General features: G+C 34.0%; 2 protein-coding genes across 3 annotated transcripts in view; one reads left to right on the top strand and one right to left on the bottom strand.

Annotated features, from left to right (window-relative positions):
- LOC105209327 (cysteine-rich motor neuron 1 protein) overlaps positions 1 to 14,150 on the bottom strand; it is a 396,142-nt gene extending 381,992 nt beyond the window's left edge. Inside the window, exon 1 of the mRNA XM_011179690.3 lies at positions 14,010 to 14,150. The gene's annotated coding sequence lies outside the window, so the exon portion shown is untranslated. The remainder of the gene's footprint in view (positions 1 to 14,009) is intronic.
- The window catches only part of LOC105209352 (uncharacterized), a 181,817-nt gene extending 164,469 nt beyond the window's left edge, over positions 1 to 17,348 (top strand). For both annotated transcript variants that reach the window (XM_054229701.1, XM_029046039.2), the window contains one exon: positions 14,046 to 17,348. In XM_054229701.1, coding sequence (XP_054085676.1) covers positions 14,046 to 15,442 — 1,397 coding nt within the window. In that variant the 3' untranslated portion in view covers positions 15,443 to 17,348. The remainder of the gene's footprint in view (positions 1 to 14,045) is intronic.
- The last annotated feature ends 2,630 nt before the right edge of the window (positions 17,349 to 19,978 follow it).

Genomic DNA, 19,978 nt, shown 5'->3' with positions numbered 1-19,978 from the left:
AGCGCCATAAAATCACAGCAGCTGTCACATACTTATTGCACGCGATGTCATTATAAAAGACGCTGTGGCAATAAGCCAGTACGAAGACCAAAGACCAGATACCAGAGAGGACAAGCAACAACAACAAAAATGCATAGACATAAATTGCAAAAATCTTGCAGTCAGTGAAATATCAAAGTTAACGGTTGGGCTCAATGCTGACATAAGAACGCCAAAGTGCAAGAAAAAAGAGTGAAAGAAAAAAAAACATGAATGTCGAGGGGGAAAATATGCAGCAATGCAAGGCTGGTTGATTTTTTCCGCTGATCTGTCATATTTCTTGCAAATACTTCAAAAAAAAGAAAGAAGAAGAAAAAAATCTGGAAAGAAGAAGAAAACCAAAAACGAAGTAAAAAAAAGTAACAGCAATCGCAGCAGCACGCTGCGGAAGTTGAAAAGCAAACTCATTGCCGTTTGTGCTTTGCAATCGCGATTACAACGCTGAACCGCAGCTGTCATTCGATACGCAGCTGACATTTAATTTCGCCACAGTTGCTGCGATGATGTCGCTGTGTCACAGTGGCACAAAGCCGCAATCACGAAGTTACAGCGCCTGTCACAAGCCACGATTCGACATCTGCAATGTCGATCGCGCTCATTCTGTAGTATCGGCGCTGGCATTATTTCCTTCTTCTTTTTTTTTTTTTTGAGAGGTTTTTATTGCCGCGCCGATATTTTTGCATTGCTTATTTAAATACTTCTTCTCCTCTTGTTTGCGCAAAGAAAATATTTATGTTTTTATGGCGATTAAAGAAATCGAGCAGCCGACTTGTGGTTTGCCGCAATTTCAGACTGTCGCTGCAATCACGCAGTCGGTTTAGCTCAAGACTCGTTAACCCGTCTACGTCTCTTCTTAATATATCGGATGGTATCGCCGACCATCAAATGCCGTCTTGGCATATCTGTTTCTTACTTTATTATTGCTTTTATATTTTTCTTTCCAATATTCGTATTTCCTCGCCTGTTGTTGTTAGGTAAATCGATATTTAGCGGCGCTTACATTGTTGCGCTTTGAAATGTGCACTGTGCATGCAAAGTGGTTCTCAGCACTTCTTGGAGTTTCGTTTTGAGTAAGCGAAAATAATACCTTCGTCAGGCATTGCTGTAAAGAACTCGATTTCTCATTTAAATGACTAAAGAAACTAACAAAATTTTAAAAATATCTATTTTTAGTCTTGGAGGGCCTCTTGGTCTAGGTCTTGAGATTGTATTTCGTTTTTCTTATGTTTGATTTTGGGATTTGGTTTGGTTTTGATTCTATGTGTCTTGGATTCTTGAAAGATAAAACCTCTTGACCGTGACGCTTTTCTGTCCTAATCTTGGTCTTCTTCTGGATCACGGTCTCGATCTTGGATAGTATTTGTGTTGATATTAATATAACTTTTTATTTTGATCATGGTTTTGTCATCGGTTTTTATTGGGATTTTTTTCTTGGTCGTCTAGATCTAGATCTTAGTCTTGAACTTTACCTTGATCTCATCCTCGATCTTCGATTTTGCTTTGCTCTTGGTCTTGGTCAATATATGGGCCTCGATATTCGATGATTTTAGTTTTGGCCTTTGCTTAATTCTTAGTATTGGTCTATATCTCGACTTCAATCTTCAATGGCTTTAGTCTTGGCCTTTGCCTTGTCCTTAGTTTTGGCATTTGTTTTGTTCTAAATCTTGTTCTTGAACACGACCTCGATCTTAGTCTTAGTTTTAGAATTGTTTTTGTCCTTGTTTTTTGTCTAGATCTCAGCCACAATCTTCAATGGTTTTGGTATTGGCATTGGTTATGGCGTTGCTCTTGGCGTTTGTTTTGTTCTTGTTCTTGAACTGGCCCACATTCTTAGCCTAAGCCTTAGTCTTGGTATAGTTTTTGTCTTTGTTTTTGCTATTGCTGCTAGTCTAGATATCAGCTTCACTCTTCTATGGACTTGACATTGGTTATGTCGTTGCTCTTGGGTTTAAATTTGATCATAGTTCTAGCCGAGTCAACAACAACCTCTTTTTGGCAGTCTAGCGCCAATTGGAAATCCCAAGTGCGGCCAGGTCCTTCTCCACCTGGACTTTCCGGCGTAATGGAGATCTTCCTCTGCCTCGGATCCTACCGGGGGGTACTGCATTCAACACTTTCAAAGCTGGAGTGTTTTCGTCCATTCGGAAAAATGACGTACCAGCGTAGTCGCTGAGATTATTTCGTTCTTAATATAGGTCAGGTCTTGGCTTTTTCAAAACCTTAATCTTTCCCGGTTTTGGCTTTAAGTCTGATCTTCGAATTGACATTAGTGTAAGCCTTGGTATTGGTTTTAAATTCGCTTTCAGTGGCTTCTTCATTTTAAATCTTTGATTTTTTACTTTGGTCATGGTACGTAAGATCTCAAAATTAGATTTACATAATATTTTCAATTATCATTTTTTCCCACAAAGTAAATTATTTCGATACTTGCATCAATGCTATCAAGAAACTCATCGGAACAAGAAAATTTGCAATTCGACGTCGTCAAAGAAGTTTGCGCAAACGTCGCGTTATACTTTCCGCAGTTTCTTCCTCAGTTTCTGTGACTGCAAAGTATACCACAACTCAATTTCATTTTGTTGCTATTGTTGTCGTTGTTACTTGTTCTTTTACGTAGTTTCGATTTTTTCCTTTGTCACTGACATACTTTCCCTAAGTTGTGAATGAAATTTAATTTTTGCTTGCCACAACAATGCAACGGTGACAGGAAGTTCAGTGAAATGCACTGAAAAGCTATTGAAATTTGCAAACTCATATATTCATCAAAAATGCATAAGTAGTTGGAGAGATGGGTGACTAGTAGACTATTTAGAAGCGCTAACTATATTTTTAGTTCAAAAGTGGAATGCAACACTGCGTGACTGAGTGGCTTTCAAAGTAAATGAGCAGCATAATGAGTACTTGAAGGTTGTCAATTTAGAGAAAGTGATTTTATATGAAATATATATAACTTTTCTTCATGTCATTATCTGCTCACTTGCTTGAAGATGAGACTTTCGCCAATAGCAATATAAGATTGACCGACAAAATTGATTTAAAAAGTTAGGTTAAGTTAGATAAAGGTAAGATTTTAGGCAATATTCGATCCGTTGTCTGAAGCACCCTGTACATAAAGCTTCATTATGCTTTAAATCCAGCAGAAGATGCAGAAAAGTCAAATACCAGAGTATCCATCGTAGGACCAGATAGTTCTTATTCAATGAGAAGAGGTCAAAACTGAACAAGAGAAAGCATTTTTAGCTTTAAAAGGGTTTAAAATATTCTTTAAAATAAACATCTTGTATTGTATTATACAAACTTTTCAAAGCTTTAAAAGTTGCGAAAGCTTTAAATAACCATGAAAGCTTTAAAAAATCATAAAAGCTTTATAAATCATGAAATCCATAAACATACAATCGTGAAAACATAAAAAATCTTGAAAGCTTCGAATAACAGTAAAAGCTTTAAAAAACCAGAAAGCTTTGAAATTAGAATTTAATATATTTATCTTTGGAAATCTCTTCTTGGAATCCAGATAAGATACGTATACTTCTAGAAACAAGTGGAACACATTTTAATTTTAAAAGGATAATGGCTGTTCAGCGAGTCAATCCCAGAAAGAGCTCTATAGAATTAATATTATTGTATTATAAAATCATTTACAAGCTTTAAAAATCGTAAACCTTTAAAAGTTTTCAAAGTTTCAAAAACCATGAAAGCTTTTAAAAATTAGAAAAGCTTTAATGGTCAAGAAAATTGTAAAATAATCGCAATGTTTGTCATCAAAGCTTTAAAAACCATGAAAGCTTTAAAAAATCATAAAAGCGTCAAACTCATGAAATCTGCAAAGAACCTTAATAACTAAAAAAATCTTGAAAGCTTCGAAAAATGGGAAAAGCTTTAGAAAACATGAAATATATATTTTTATAATTCTATATTAGGCATTTAAAATATGACTTTCGTGAACTTTGAGGCTTCCAGATACGATACATATACATCTTCCTTGATTGCTGTCCAGTGAGCCAATATATGAACTAGTTATTTAAAATAAGGAAATATTTAATTATTATAAAGGAGAGATTTGTTGTAGCCTACTCAAGTCATTTAAACCCAGTTTTGTGTAATGAAATGATCACAAAGCTGTGTTCAAAAGAGAAATATCAAAAAGTATTGCGAATTATATTCGAAAATAATTTTGCCGAATAATTTAAGTCAAAATCATGCCTGAGCTTTAAGCTTATTTTAGCTTTTGCTGAAAAGCTTTTCCGGGCTTTTATTTACAGGTTTTATCTAACTAACCATTATTATCAGAAAATATTTAGAACTTCTCGAGTTAATCTTAGTAACAATTTTATTCCCATTGATATCTTTTGATATTTCTCAAAAGCTTGAGCTGAGAAGCTTTTTCTGATTCAAAGCTATATACATACAATCTACTTAAGTACGACAAATAGTTATCAATTCTCACTCGTCGCACATTTACTCACCATCAAAATGCAAATAACTTTGGAAATAATAAGATTTGGCACACCTGCAACTGGTCTAATAATACCAAAAGGGGTTGGTAAGCAAATTAGACCAATGGAATCAACATCAATCCAAATGCCAGAAGTGGGCACAATAAAACCAAGCAACAACAACGACAATAACTTAGCATTAGCAACGAATAGTTAAGCAAATGAGAACAACAACAGCAACAAAAACAACAATACCCAATAGAGGTTAGCATGAAATGGTAATGAGCATTCGTGTCAACGCTTTAATGATGCTACAATATGGAGTGTGGCACAACAACAAGCACACGTTGATGAATATATGTAGATATGTGAGCACAGCTATACCATAACAGCACCCTAAATAGGCCACATTGTGACTTGTGCGTGAACGCTTGAATGGATAAACGCTTGACTGGACACGGCAGCTGTTGGCGTTCGACAGCCGGCAGGCGGCAAGCAATCAGTCACATTGTTGAAGTTGGTACAACTTACGCTGTTGTTGTTGTAATTGTTGTTGTATATATACGCATATAGGCAATGTCAAAATGTGTTACATGACAGTAGAGCAGTAGCAATTGCACAATTATGCGTAGAAATGCAGAAGTGCTCATACACAAGCGCGCGCACATTTTTAGTTGTTGCATACTTAGAGGCGCTTAGCAGCCCCTGCTGCCCTAACAACCAGCGTGCATAGTCCGAATTAGCGTGTGCCATCAACTGCAGCATCTTTGCATGCCCTCAGCAGCAATTGACTGCTGGTGTTGTGCGCATGAGTGTACAGACATACATTTGTGCCTGTTCGTGATGTTGTTATTGAAGGGTCGAGTCCAGTGAGGATCGCTAATAGCAACACACATGTGTTGTGAATTGTCGAAAATCACTAGTCATGTATACGCTCTAAAGGCTGTTGCGTCAATTGCTCTCAACGCCAAAGGGGCTAATACGTAGAATAAGAATGCATGTAAGGGGTGGTTCGGAAATATTTTACAGCTAAGTAGGTTTTTGAAGCTTTCGGTAAGCAGATTATTGAAAGAATCCAGTATTGTATTATAAAAGCTTTTAAAATAGTGAAAGCTTTAAAAAATCACGAAGGCCTTAAAAAATCACGAAAGCTTAAAAAATGGTGAAGGCATTGGAAAAATAAAAGCTTGGAAAATCGCGAAAGCTTTACAAAATCATGAAAGCTTTAAAATTGTGAAAGCGTAGAAAATTGTGCAAGCTTTAAAAAATCATGAAAGATTTAAAAATAATGACAGCAATAAAATTATCAAACGCTTTGAAAATCCTGAAAGCTTTACAAAATCATATAAGCTTTAAAAATTGTGAAAGTTAAAACAAAATTCATAAAAGCTTTAAAAATAGTAAAAGCATTGAAAAATCACGAAAGCTTTAAAAAATCATAAAAGATTTACAAGATCATGAGAGCTTTAAAAAACAATAGAAGCTTTAAAAATAAAGAAAGTATTGAAAAAACAAAAACTTTAAAAATCTTGAAAACTTTACAAAAACATGAAAGCTTTAAAAAATCGTGAAAGCTTTAAAAAATCGTGAAAGCTTTGAAAATCATAAAAGCTTTACAAGATCATGAGAGCTTTAAAAAACAATGGAAGCTTTAAAAATTGTGAAAGGTTTAAAAAATCTTGAAAGCTTTACAAAAATATGAAAGCTTGAAAAATTGTTAGAGCTTTAAAAATCATGAACGCTTTGAAAATCTTGAAAGCATTGAAAAACCAAAAACTGTAAAAATAATGAAAGCTTTACAAAAACATGAAAGCTTGAAAAATTGTGAAAGCTTTGAAAATCATGAAAGCTTTAATAAATCATTAAAACTGAAAAAAATCTTAAAAGCTTCGAAAAATAGTAGCATGAACCACCGTGTGATTAAAAATAGAACACCTACCGCCTGAATACGCCCTTAGAGCGTCTAACAAACAGCGATAAATGAGCAGTGACATCAATTGCCGGCATCGCTGCTTCGGTGCCATTATTCAGCAGAGCTAAAAGTCAGCCGAAACCAGTTAGAAGCACAAGCTATCGAGTTCTAGCGCCTAGCAATACAAACATACATAAGTTGTTGCATTTATACGCGTGGCAAACGTCGCTGACACGGAACCTGATTAATAGCAGCGGCTGCATTTACCGTTAGCATTAAAGCCTGATGAAAGCAAGTTGTTGGAAAATTGTCATGTCCTACATACCCCTAACTTAATGCGTGGTAGCATCAGCTGCAGTTGTACTTAACGCCCCCGTCCCTTGTGTATAGCGAGAAAAAATGATGCCACATTAATTTGGACGCAGGTTTTAATTCGTATGGGCGCATTCATTTGTATGCTCGTACTTCGTTCGTTGGTTGTTCTAGTGGCACTCTCAAGTTTGTTTTATTGATGTCCATTTCCATGCTAATGGTTGCTTTCCGCTGCTCCACAGCCCTTGCTCCCAAACCACTTCTCTTTAGCTATACGCTATAATATCTCCGACATTTTCGCTTTGGCGCCTTCATTAGCATTTGGGCATGGCTTGGTCATACATAGTACGAGTGAGTACCTGCCTGCTTAGCAATAGAATTTGCCAATCGTGTAATGGCTTGGTAGTGGAGAGAGTGTGTGGAGAGTGTGCGCTCTGACGTCAAGCTGCTTTAGTGGTCTATATTGAAATTTTTGTCCAATGGTGAGGGAAATATTTAATCAAGAGTGCCTCAAATTACTTAAGGGAATACGCAGTAGTTGTAGCTATTTTTCATTACAAATGACTGCTTTTGTATTTGGGATACCCTCCAGTGGTTACCAAATTACAAAGTCACTTCAGTTTCATTACCATGAACAGATTGGGTGCAACAGACTGGATATCTCATCAAGCAATTAGTCGTTCAGTGGTTTATAGATCGCGCCTAATATTTGATTAAAAGCTCGAAAAGCTCAACATTGAGACTACGCACCTGAATTGGAATTATTCTGCAAGAAAGGTGAGAAACTACTCGGGCATTGCAGAGCTGAAATTCTAGCTCGAGCTTTTCATAGCTTTAAAGAGAGAAAAAATGTTAACAGTAAAAAATAATTTGATAAACTGGAGCTTTGAGAGGACAAAAGCTCTCTCATTAAAAAGTAAATTCGATTCTGCGAGCAAAGTATAAGGTTTACAATTTAAAAAACCCGACTTTAAAAGCTTTCGAAAGCTGTTAGTAAAGCTTTCACCCAAAGTAACTATGATTGAACTTCACTGCGAGCAACATAAAGACAAAGTAAAAACATTTCCAAATTAAAGCTTTTGTCCGGATTCGAAAGAACAGGTTTAGGAACCGAAAGCTCGAAGGAAGCTTTTACACCACAATAAGGTTTATAGAATTATAATTTATACATTTAATAAATGTATATAGACATGTCTGATATGTCAAATGGACTATTCAGAGCTTTCCTATAAGTACCCTGACATGACCGGCCCCCTCATAACATATCAATAATTAATTATGAGCGGTCAACTAAATACAACTAAATTTTAAAAATATTCCTTAATCATTTCCATTCACTAACTCTACACTGATTCCTTTCATTCAAAAAACTCAAAATTTCTGCCTATTTCCCAACGCTAAATGGGGCTTATTGAAACGCTCAAAACTATAATTGAATTTTGCGATTACATTTGGCACTGTACGAACTGAATGTGCCACATTTGTCATGAGTAGATACATATGTATGTAAATACACAAGTGCGTACTAGTTGTATCAGTGAAAGTTTGCTGAAAGTTCCGGGAAATAATTCAAAATGAATTCAGGCAAACATTTAAACAAATTTATGTTACAATTATGGAAAATTAAGCACACTTTTGTGTGTCACAACTTCTAAAGTTTTTCAATAAAATTTCGCAAGCGTTCGGGTCTGGCAGGAAATGGAAATGAAAATGATAAAATGTCAAATTATTTTACGGCCATGTGAAGCTTGATAAATGAAAGAGCGTAGGTTCGAAAAAGCTCCATGGAGTCAAAGCTCTTTGCTTAATTTCATTGGAAAATAATGTTTATTAAAGAAATTTTACGAAAATCTTTTTAAGATTTTTTATGTTTTATTATTTTCCAAAGCTTTCCAGGATTTGTAAAGCTTTCACAATTTTGAAAGCTCTCATGATTATATATTTTGTAATGATTTATGATTTATACAGTATTATTATTTTACAAAGCTTTTATTCTTTTTGAAGCTTTCACTATTTTTCGAAAACTTTCATGATTTTTGAAGCTTTCACGATTTTTAAAGCTTTCACGATTTTTGAAGCTTTTACGATTTTTTAAAGCTTTCATGATTGTTGAAGCTTTTGTGGCTGATACATGATTTTCTAACTTTGTACAATTTTTAAACCTTTTATTGTTTCAAAAGCATTTTATGAATATTTAGTACCTTTTAGAATAAGAACTCCAATCAAGAAAGTGTTTTATGAATTTTGAAAGGTCTAAAAAAAGAAAAACAGCTTTGAAAGCTATAAGAGCTTCAAAAAATCGTGAAAGCTTCCTGCAACTTACTATTATATTCCCATATTTTGAAGCCACAGTACAACTTATTATTCCTATCAACCTTCAATCCAAGGTCTATACACTTGCCAACAATTTTGTATGTATATCGGCGCCAATGTTGTTGGAGTGATTTCAAGCTTTCACTATTTCATTTCATTATTATTTCATGTCCCACTTGCAATTTGAATCCTTTAATATTTATCCCTTTGGAATGGTGGAAAGTGACGTTATTATTTGCCTATACATTTATGCCTGTATGTCGCTGTATAACACTAACTACTTTTGCTCCATTAGAGCTTGTCGAATACATAATTTTGCAAATTGTTTAAGCCAACACTTGAATAGATACAAACTACAAGGATATACAGGCTGTACATGTATATATGTGTGTGTGTTAGTAATATGATAAACCTTTACAAATTGCACTAGTTGTTCGGATATTTAGACGCTTTTGTTTTCGTAGTTCTCTCTCTCTCTCTCTCTCGTACATATACGTAATATGAGTAACGAGGCGTATATTGTGTACGTTGTGCGCTTAACGCTCGAGTTACGTTCGATAAATAAGAGTGGACTAACAAATTGTTGGCTTGTAATTTATGTTTATTTTAAAGTACGAATATTTTATGGCTCTTTTGTTATGGAAATTAATAAGCTAAGGGATTTTAGCACGGCTCAGTTGCAATTGCAGCAGCTAAGGACTCACAGCAACAGCGTGCCGACGTACTTTGCGGACACACTATACCATGTGTAGCCACTCCATTTATACTGTTATTTGCTTTTTTGTCGGCCACACACATGTGTACGGCCAGCTGCACTGTAATTATAACCTTTTTCAATGGGGGGATCATGGCAAATTGAGGTTATGTCGAAATTGGAGCAACCAATTTACGCAGTCTGTACTAGAAATGTGTGTAATTGATTGTATTATCAGTTCTTTTGTATGAAAATGGAAATTTATAGGAACTTATATGCGACAAAAAGACAAAAAGAAAGTGTCTTCCAAAGAAATTTGTATAATTTAGTTTATGAAGACTGGTCAAAGATACCTCTTTAGTACATCTAATTTCAAACTTTTGTAAATAATAGCAATAGTAATCAGGAATGCAGGTTAGAAAAGCTTATTACTCGTGAAAGCTCTGATGAGTCAGATGTTTAATATATATTTTGCACTATTTTTGAAAGCTTTCGATTTTTAAAATCATCCTCGAAATTTAAACTTTCACAATTTTTCGAAAGCTTTTTTTAATTTTGGAAGCTTTTATTATATATATATATGTATTTTATAGATTTATGGAATTAAAAAGTTTAATTGTTTTTGTTTTTTCAGAAAAGCTTATTACTCGTTAAAGCTCGGTTGTGACAAATATAATAAATGTTTAACGTATACATATTTTTTATAATTTTTACAGCTTTCGCTATTTTAAAAGCTTTCATAGCAATAGTAATCAGGAAGGCAGGTTAGAAAAGCTTATTACTCGTGAAAGCTCTGATGAGTCAAAGATGTTTAATATATATTTTGCACTATTTTTGAAAGCTTTCGATTTTTAAAATCATCCTCGAAATTTAAACTTTCACAATTTTTCGAAAGCTTTTTTTAATTTTGGAAGCTTATATTATATATATATATATGTATTTTATAGATTTATGGAATTAAAAAGTTTAATTGTTTTTGTTTTTTTAGAAAAGCTTATTACTCGTTAAAGCTCGGTTGTGACAAATATAATAAATGTTTAACGTATACATATTTTTTATAATTTTTACAGCTTTCGCTATTTTAAAAGCTTTCACAGCCTTTAAAAAGCTCTCAAAAATTTCAACGTTTTTTTATATGTGATTGCATCGAGTTATGAACAGCAAAATTTAAATACGGTTTTTTTATTAGAAAAGCTCACTACTTTTGAAGGCTCAGTGGAGTCATATATGTATAGTAAATTTTTTATGTATACTTTGTACTCTTTTATAAAGCTATAGAATTTTTAAAAGCTCTCTCAATTCGAAAAGCTTTCCCGGTTTTAAAAAGCTTTCACTTTTTTTTAAGTTTTTATAAATTATTTATGATTTATATAGTTTTTAACTTTTTTTATACTTTCGCAATTTTTCAAGCTTTCGCTATTTTAAAAGCTTTTATAGTTTTTAAAAAGCTTTCATAATTTTTAAAGCTTTTATGAATTATTCATGATTTTTATGGTTTTACTGTTTACAGTTTAGTTATATTATCTTCCTCATTGTGTCTAATGCCTAATGGCCTCCACTGAAAATACCACATAACCACAAGTAGAGCAACTTCCAACATATGGAAAGTTGCAATTTAGGCTCTGGCCTACACAAATTTGTGGTTATATGCCTTTAATATATACAAAAGTACACACTATATTTAACAAATCGTCGCCGTAATTTATCCACAAATGCTCAGTCAACTCGAACTCTCGAGCCTCCATAGCCAGTGTCAGCAGTCGACCAAAGTAAAAGCTAACGTTGCATGCAACGTCATGCGAGTGACTGCATTTTAATAAATTCTCCCTTGACTGGCTGTTTGGCGTACTAATGCCGGACAATTAGTCAGTAAAGTGAAAGTAATTTCCTTTCACTCATGCTCAGAGCTTCTATTTTCAATTTGGATTTATTATCGCACTTTATTACTTACTATGGCATATATTAACGGGAGAGCTTTTGCCATTTCTTTTTTTTTTTTTTTTGTTTTTATAGACATTCCATTTCATTTATATTACTTTCTATTAATTTTATTATTTATAGAGTTTTTCACACACTCACTCGCTAAGCCCGGACTGGCTGTTTGACTCCTTTACTGCAGTCGCTTTACTCTCTTTGCCTTCGAGCCAGCCAGCCATTAGCAGCGACAAATTGCTTGACATTCGCCAGGTACTACATTGCGTAAATTTCCTGACACGATTAACATAATCAGTCGAGTGTATGCAATAAAAGTACTGCAGCCTGCCATGAGCGCCAAATGTCAGACGAGAAAAAATGCCGCTACTTCGCCTACATACCGTTTTGCTCATGCTCATACTCAAGCTCATGAGTTCCGAAGTTTCCCAGCAGACGCCAACTCAGCTCGCCTTCGACACACTTAATCTACCTTTTGCTATTTTGTCAGCTTTTGTTGCATCTTCGTGCGTCTGACTGCCGTACCTCGTTAATCTCTCCGGCAGCCAGCTAGTCTGCCTTAAACCCAACTTCATGGTAATAATCGCTACATTGCTCTAAATTTTCGCACCATTTGCATATTTTGTCTGGCTTCGCATAGCTTGCCGCCGTTTGTGGCACCTTTTTGCGCCGTCTTCGTCAATTTTATCACCTTCTTGTTGATTTGTGTGCTTCTGCTTTATTTCGATATGCAGCTGCCACCTACTTATCGCTTCACTTCTCTCTCTTTCTATGGTGTATCTTATTTACTAGAGACTCTCTGATTTTTTTTTTTGGTATTCTCAAGTTGTATTTTCCAGTTAGTAATGAGATTACTGAAACACGTGCCGTCAATTAGTTATCGCCGACGGTTGACATTTGTTACGGTGTATTTTCAGGTTGTTCTCTAGTCAGAATTGCATTTCGTTATGTGTGATAACATATTTAACATTAAATAGCTTGACTTGTGTGAAATTATTTGGTGACAAGCTGATAAATAGTCTTTGGAAGCCGAAAGAATTTTTATTATTCTCTTTTACGAAATAAGTTAGGTTAGCTGAACAACTGGCACGAAAATATTTTCACCTAACGGGTTCTGTGAAGGACAATGCTTGTAATCAAGCAGAATAAAATTTTAACCCGACCTCGAATATATGGGACTTCGACTTTAGATACTCGTTGAGCTTTGTGCTTTGGTACATTTTTGAAACTAGGGTCTTGAACTCATTAACTATCAGTCACTGTATAAACTTTAGAATAAGAACTATTTATAACTGATTTTCAAAACAATTTCATGGAACCCCTCTTGGGTTCTCCATCGGAAAGTATAGATGGTTCCACACCAGATGGTGTATTGCTGAGCTTCTCAGAATAAATTCACGAAAGGAACATTTATTTTTCAAAAAGGCTCGACCCAAAATAACAAGTAGTATGAGACCTCATTGTTCTATGTAAATAAAACTAGTGGATCATATTACTCATTGATTGTATTTGAAGGTTACGGCACATACTACAACGTGACGTAAAAATATATTAAGAACCACTTCTTAATAATCTCATGGAAGATCATGAGAAATCTCGACCCTACCGAAAAGAATAGGTAATCCGACACATCATTATTCTTTGTTGCTGAAACTAGTGGATCAGATTAATATTCGAAAATTCTTTACATCATCTATTACTACTTGAGATCTATTAAGATCCGCTTCTCAAATTTCAAATCAATATTTAAAAAGGCTCGACCTAAAAAGAAAAAGTTGGGATTAGGGATTTACATAGGTTTCTATCACTTGACGTTGAGATTTATTAAGATCCGCTTCTCAAATTTCAAATCAATATTTAAAAGAGGCTCGACCTACATAGAAAAAGTAGGGATTAGGGATTTACATAGGTTTCTATTACTTGACGTTGAGATCTATTAAGATCCGCTTCTCAAATTTCCAATCAATATTTAAAAAAAGCTCGACCTACAAAGAAAAAGTAGGGATTAGGGATTTATATCGGTTTCTATCACTTGACGTTGAGATCTATTAAGAATCGGTCATCAAAACAACCTGATAAAAGTACCAAATGTCCGACTGAGACCTTGTTGCTCTTTGTAAATAATACCAATGGATCAGATTATTTATTGATTTTATGGTAAAGATTAGAGATGAGAAATGCTTCATGTTCGATTCTTCAATGAAGTCTAATTTTACTAAGTTCCAACAGTCAGATCCGGTACGTTCTTTGCCGAATTCAAGTAGATAGACTAAGCTAACTCATAGATCTTGCAAACAGTATATCTTAGAATTAAAATTCATTTATCTAGTTTATCTACTTATAAAAATAAATATTTATGGCTTTCACTTACATTATCTCCGCATTTTTTTCATTCTCCCCCCCGCAGGCGATCTCCTGCCGCATCCCTGCTACAACGTAAAATGCCCACCGATGTCGGAAATGACTTGTCCACCGGACAGCAGCGTACGCGAAACGCTCAACAGCATCGATGTGCAACAGCTCACCGCAGCGCCCACCGCTGTCGCCGACGCCATGATGTACAACACCACCGAAATCGATGAAGATGTCTATGCCGAATGTTGTCTGTCCAAAAAGTGCCTCTGCAAGACCTGCTACATACCGGACTGTCATGGCGAAGATGAAGTGGTCGTCGAACTGTCGCCCGAATCGATGAACAAACCCGGTCAATGTTGCGGCGAGTATGAATGTCAGCGCAAACCAAAGTGCAACGTCGACAGTGCAAACCAAAGTGCGCCAAGTGACAGAGAACTATATTGGCTGAAAGGATGTCAGCGTTGCCACTGCTTCGCGGGCAAACCGATGTGCATACAGATCTGCGATGAGGCCGTGAATAAGACGAAAGCGATTTGTAAGCCCGAAAAATTGAATGCGCTCTTTGAGCATGGCGAGAGTTGGCGTGTCGGTTGCTATGAATGCGAGTGCATCGATGGCATTGAAAAGTGCGTGCTACCGTTCTGCAGCAATGTCGATTGTCCGCGCGAACGGCAAGTGACGCTGAAAGATGGCTGCTGTCCCATTTGTTGGCCCGATTGTGCGCCAATGCCAAAGGAGCTGCTCAGTGGACGCAATAGTTTCCATGGAAAATATGGCAGTGCTTCACGTCACTACGACGATGAGGATATTAACGAGGATGGACTGACTGACGATTTCGTTGATGACACAAATAGTGCAGCTCGTAACTTGGATTATGCTGGCGAAAATGAGATTGATCCATTGACGGACCTGCAGTTGGGCGAAGCAGAAGCAGTCCAGCCGCAACATAACACAACCGCAGAGGTGCAGACGACAACAAATGCCGTCATCTCTTCAACAACTGCAGCAACCACAACAGCAGCAGCCAAGTCTACAGCCAGCCCTGCAGCCATACAATCAAGCTCCACCACCTTGGCTCCCGCCGCATACTTGCCCTTAACGCCTTCCACAGCAGCGCCTGCGGAGGCATCAGCTGTGGCGCTTGCCAGTGAACCTGCCATAGCCACTGCTTGCCCGCCAGCTTCGGCCTCACGTCGCGACAGTCCGGCCTCCTTCCAGCTATACCCCGATGAAGACGATGTCATGCCCGCCGTTAAAGCCGCCCCAGAATCCTGCAAACATTGGATGATTTATATTGTCATCGGCATTTTGGTCGCCTTCATTGCGGTGCTGATAGCTTGGATTATACAGTTGCGTTTGAAGCAGCGCTCCTACCGGCCGGTCTCGCACATCGACGACAATTTCAATAAGATGTCCTGTAATATTAAGCAAACAAATGCTTATGTTTAGATGAAAGGGAGTAATATTCACATCTATATATAATGGAGAATTGCGGGTCTGTGAGCGTAAGGCAGTTTATACTGTGTGAACACTATATGTATTCTAACAGTGTCAGGTCCTTGATGGTGCAGTTTAGTGTATGAGAAAGGTTTATGTTAGCAATGAAAAAAATATATATTATATATTAGCAACGATATTAAGCGTTAATATTTCTTAGTTTTTAGTTTTCATATTCTCACTTTAATGCCGTTAGAAAAAGTATAACTTCATAAAATCATCCTTAAAACCTTAAACACATCTATTTTTTCGTTCAAAATTCCCTCACATTTTGCGCATATTGTCGAGAAAAGATCTCAGATTTTTAATTTTGTTAAAATTATCATATAATTTTTGTCATCAAACATATTCATTACCAACTACATACTTATAGTAAATACATGGAATCCATATAAGAGGAAATTAAATGAAAAATACAATCAACTATTATCATAAAAGAATTTTGACTAAAAGTATTGAAAACAATTATCATTTAGTATATATTTTTTTTTTTTATAAAATTAAGTACAGATTTTTTCTCATTATAAATATTTGTATATTTAATATAATATTTTAGTTAAAAATATATTTGCTTTATTAAAATATAATAATATTATAGAAATATTTTTCATTACAAAAATATCAATAATTTTTTTATAATTTAAGGGATTTATTTTAATGCAATATAATTAAAAAAATATTTTTCAAAACATGGTTTTTCATTTAAAGAGATTAATTATAGTGAATTTTTCATATTTTTTAGATTGAGATTTTGATTAGAAAGAAGATTGATTCACGACCTTGAGAAAATACCTATAGTATTAATTTACCTTTAAACAGCTAATTTGGAAATCATAATTTTGTAGAGAGATCATGCTTGCTGTTGGCCAAGGGTGGGTGTATTTGCTAACTATGACTCTGGTAAGAACATATATTGACTTGGAGTTGAGATTTTCGGTTAAAAAAGCCAAGAATGTAATCGATACCTGCGGAAAAAATGTCGATTAATCGACTGACTACTAAACTTATCGATAAAAATAAGAAATAAATTTCAAAGTTTCGATTAACTTTGGAATTCTTTCAAAAATATCGATTAATCGACTTACTAATAAAATTATCGATACAATTGATCGACTTTTGAGTTTCAATATTTGAAAAATGCATTGGATTAGCTTGTTATGGTACATTTTATCATAAGGAATGTCGATTGTCAATAATTTATAGATACTTCAACCAGTTATCGATAAACGCTTGCTTTAAAATTAATGCCCAGCCAAGAATGCAATAATTTTAAGTTAAAATTTTAGGCAAAAATATCGATTAATCAACTGGCTAATACAATCACCGATACCATTCATTGACATTTTTGTTTTATTTAAAAAAAAGGATTATATTATTTGTCGATTATTTATCGATACGTTTACGAGTTATCGATAAACGCTTCCTTTAAAATTAATGTCCCGCCAAGAATGCAAAAATTTTAAATCGAAAATGTTCTAAAAAATATCGATTAATCGATGGGCTTACACAATTATCGATAACAAAACAATAATCGATATAAATTTTCAATATTTGTAAAATGCATTGTAATTACCGTGTTATATTTTATCAACAAGCCAAATTGTTAACCGTTTATTTATCGATAATTTACCGAGATATCGATAAAAAGTGGAATAAGTTTAGAAGAAAACTGTGCAAGTACACATACTCTTAGACACACGCCGGTGTGATCCCGTAAAATAGAAATTTTATAGAAGAGCTGTAATCAATATTTATCATTTTTGCATACAAAAATTGTATTTTAAATATTGATAATTTACTATAACTTTCATTTTAATACAATTAATTATATTAAAACTATTTAAGCAAAAAATAATAATAAATCAAACGGCTTAGGAACATTTATATAGTGTGCATAAATGAATTTGTATAAAATTTTCTATAAAGAAGAAATTTTCTATGTGAAGCAGTACACACTATGTATTTATGTGATATTTGTTAGTAAGTGATGCAAACGCATAAGGAATGTTGATTATAAAATACTAAAATAATGCATATACCAAGCAAGCATATATAATATATTATAAAATAAAAATGGGTAACATTGTATACGCAAGCGATAATGTATTCGAGCATAAACAATTTTAAGAAACGACACTGAAATGCTGAACGAACGAACATTTATAATTTCATTACACTTTTTTTAAACTAGTTGAATATTTAAGTTTTAGCTTAGTTTTCAATTACCAATATTTAGTTTGTAAGTGCGAAAAAATACCAACTATATATTTGAGGAAAAATAAAAAAATAAAATGAAATAAAAAATGGATTTAAAGTATTTTGATTTAGAAATTAAAAAAGAAAGAATTGAAGAGAAAGGGTAAGTTAAAAATATGGAAGTAAATATTATACTTGAATTGAATAAGTTTACAAAATTAAAAATTATCGATATATAACCGAAAACTATCGATATAACCCTGAAAGTTATCGATATACATGTCTGGAAATATTCTATAATAAGCGCTGGTATTCGAACTTTTTTTTTCAGATTCGCATTGAAACCAACCTAAATGTTTTAAACATTAGGATAGGATACCTTTCTCGTGTATTGAATAAGAATTTTATTTTCAAACTAAAATATATTGAAATTTTAACTAAGGTTAGTTAGCTCTAAAACTTCTCTAACGCCTAACAGATAATAGCTAAGGTCGAGAACAAATTTCATTTTTGGAGTTAATAATTTCAAAGGTCTAGGTGCGTCGATAGACAACCTCTTAACCTAGCATATCATTTCAATTAATTTTGAAAATCGAATTTATAGCATGCGATAATATTACTCATACGACCTGTGCGCCTAAGGAAAATTCAAAATTCTCTTTAGACATATTTACATAATTAAATAAAAAGGGTATAAGCAGCATGATTACGATCAGATATGCAGATTGTAATGTACTATATCAATGCCCATCATATCAACTTAGGCTTTTACCATGAATTTTCTACTCTAGTAGGTTGATGTCTCTGCTGATCGTGAACAATAAGTAGAAATTTCGACACAAATGAAGGAGAGAATATACCCAGTGAACTATAAACTACTTTCCTTCCATCACATTTATAATCATTTAACAATTGTTGTCATATATTGATGGGTAGGTGCCTTTGCTGATCGTGAAGTATAAGAAAAAGTTCGTGATATACATATATATAAAAAGAGAATTGTGGTAAAAACGGAAGAATGAATACATCAACTGAACTAAAAAATAATTTCTCTCCATCATATACATAACCAGCGTACAATCAGGGTTGCCGATTTGGTAAAATTTTACCAAATGTGGTAAATTATTTTCCTCTTGGTAAAATGTGAAATTTTTATTCATTTTGGTAAATTTTCAAAATTTAAGTCCATTTCGATTGAATTGTATAATCTTCAATTTTTTTCAAATAGTTTTGTAGAAACATTTTAAAAACGTACTATAAAATTCTTCCCTGGTTAGAAGTCTTAAGCACATTTGACATAAATGAAACCAGCACTGTTCCTGCGTTGCCATAAATAACAAAAAATTTATCAAATAACAACAGCCACAGTAAAAACACCAATGTGTTTCAGAAAGTAAGAATAAAAAGAAATGTTCTCAAATTTTACTTAGAGCTCTTAAAACAAATTAAGCAACGATTCGACTTTTCAAGAGAAGATGTTAAAAACTTAGTAATAATACCCGGTAAAGTTTTATCCAACTCTGAACTATCGATTGAGCCATTATTAAAAAACTTCCCAGGTTTGGCAACCAGCGATCCTGAAATTATAGTTAGCCAGTGGAAATTATTAAGGCTTACCAACTTGGAATTGAACACGGAAATGAATATTCTAGATTTTTGGGAAAAAATTTCAGTTTTTAAAAATGGAATGGAAGAAGCATGCTTCCAAGATCTCACAAATTTTGTATATAATTTGATGACTTCACCCCACAGCTCAGCAGCTGCCGAATGGAAGTTTATCGATTTGTCTTTAATTAAATCGAAAACAAGAAATAAATTGTCATATAAAACCATAAATAACATAATGCTAGCAAAAGAACTTGCTAATTCTCAAAAAGAAGCAAATTATGTGTGGGCAGCTAAACATTACTTTAAATGAAATTTGATATTTGATTGATTAATTTTGTCAAATGTAAAAATACATATGAATATGTATTTATTTTGATCAACCAACTTTGATCCTAAAACTAAGTTTATTTCAATGTTTTTGGTTTTTTCTGGCTTGTCAAATAACTTGTTATTGTTAACAAACGTTAAATGAGCTTGAAAGCCATTAGAATTTTTGGAAAAATCGAAAAATTATCAACAATCAAAGAGGTCTAAGTTATAGCTATTGAGGAGATGTGGTGATCTCTTTGATTGTTGATGAATTTTTAAACTTTCTTAAAATTCGTAAGGCCTTCAAGCTCATTTAACGATTGTTAACAATAACTAAATTTATTTCATTCAAAGAAACAAGCAGTTATTTTATGA

The sequence above is a fragment of the Zeugodacus cucurbitae genome, chromosome 4 (genome assembly GCF_028554725.1).
Source record: "Zeugodacus cucurbitae isolate PBARC_wt_2022May chromosome 4, idZeuCucr1.2, whole genome shotgun sequence".
Lineage (NCBI taxonomy): Eukaryota > Metazoa > Arthropoda > Insecta > Diptera > Tephritidae > Zeugodacus > Zeugodacus cucurbitae.
The sequence above is the reverse complement of the archived record's forward strand: the minus strand, read 5'-3'. Positions and strand labels throughout refer to the sequence as shown.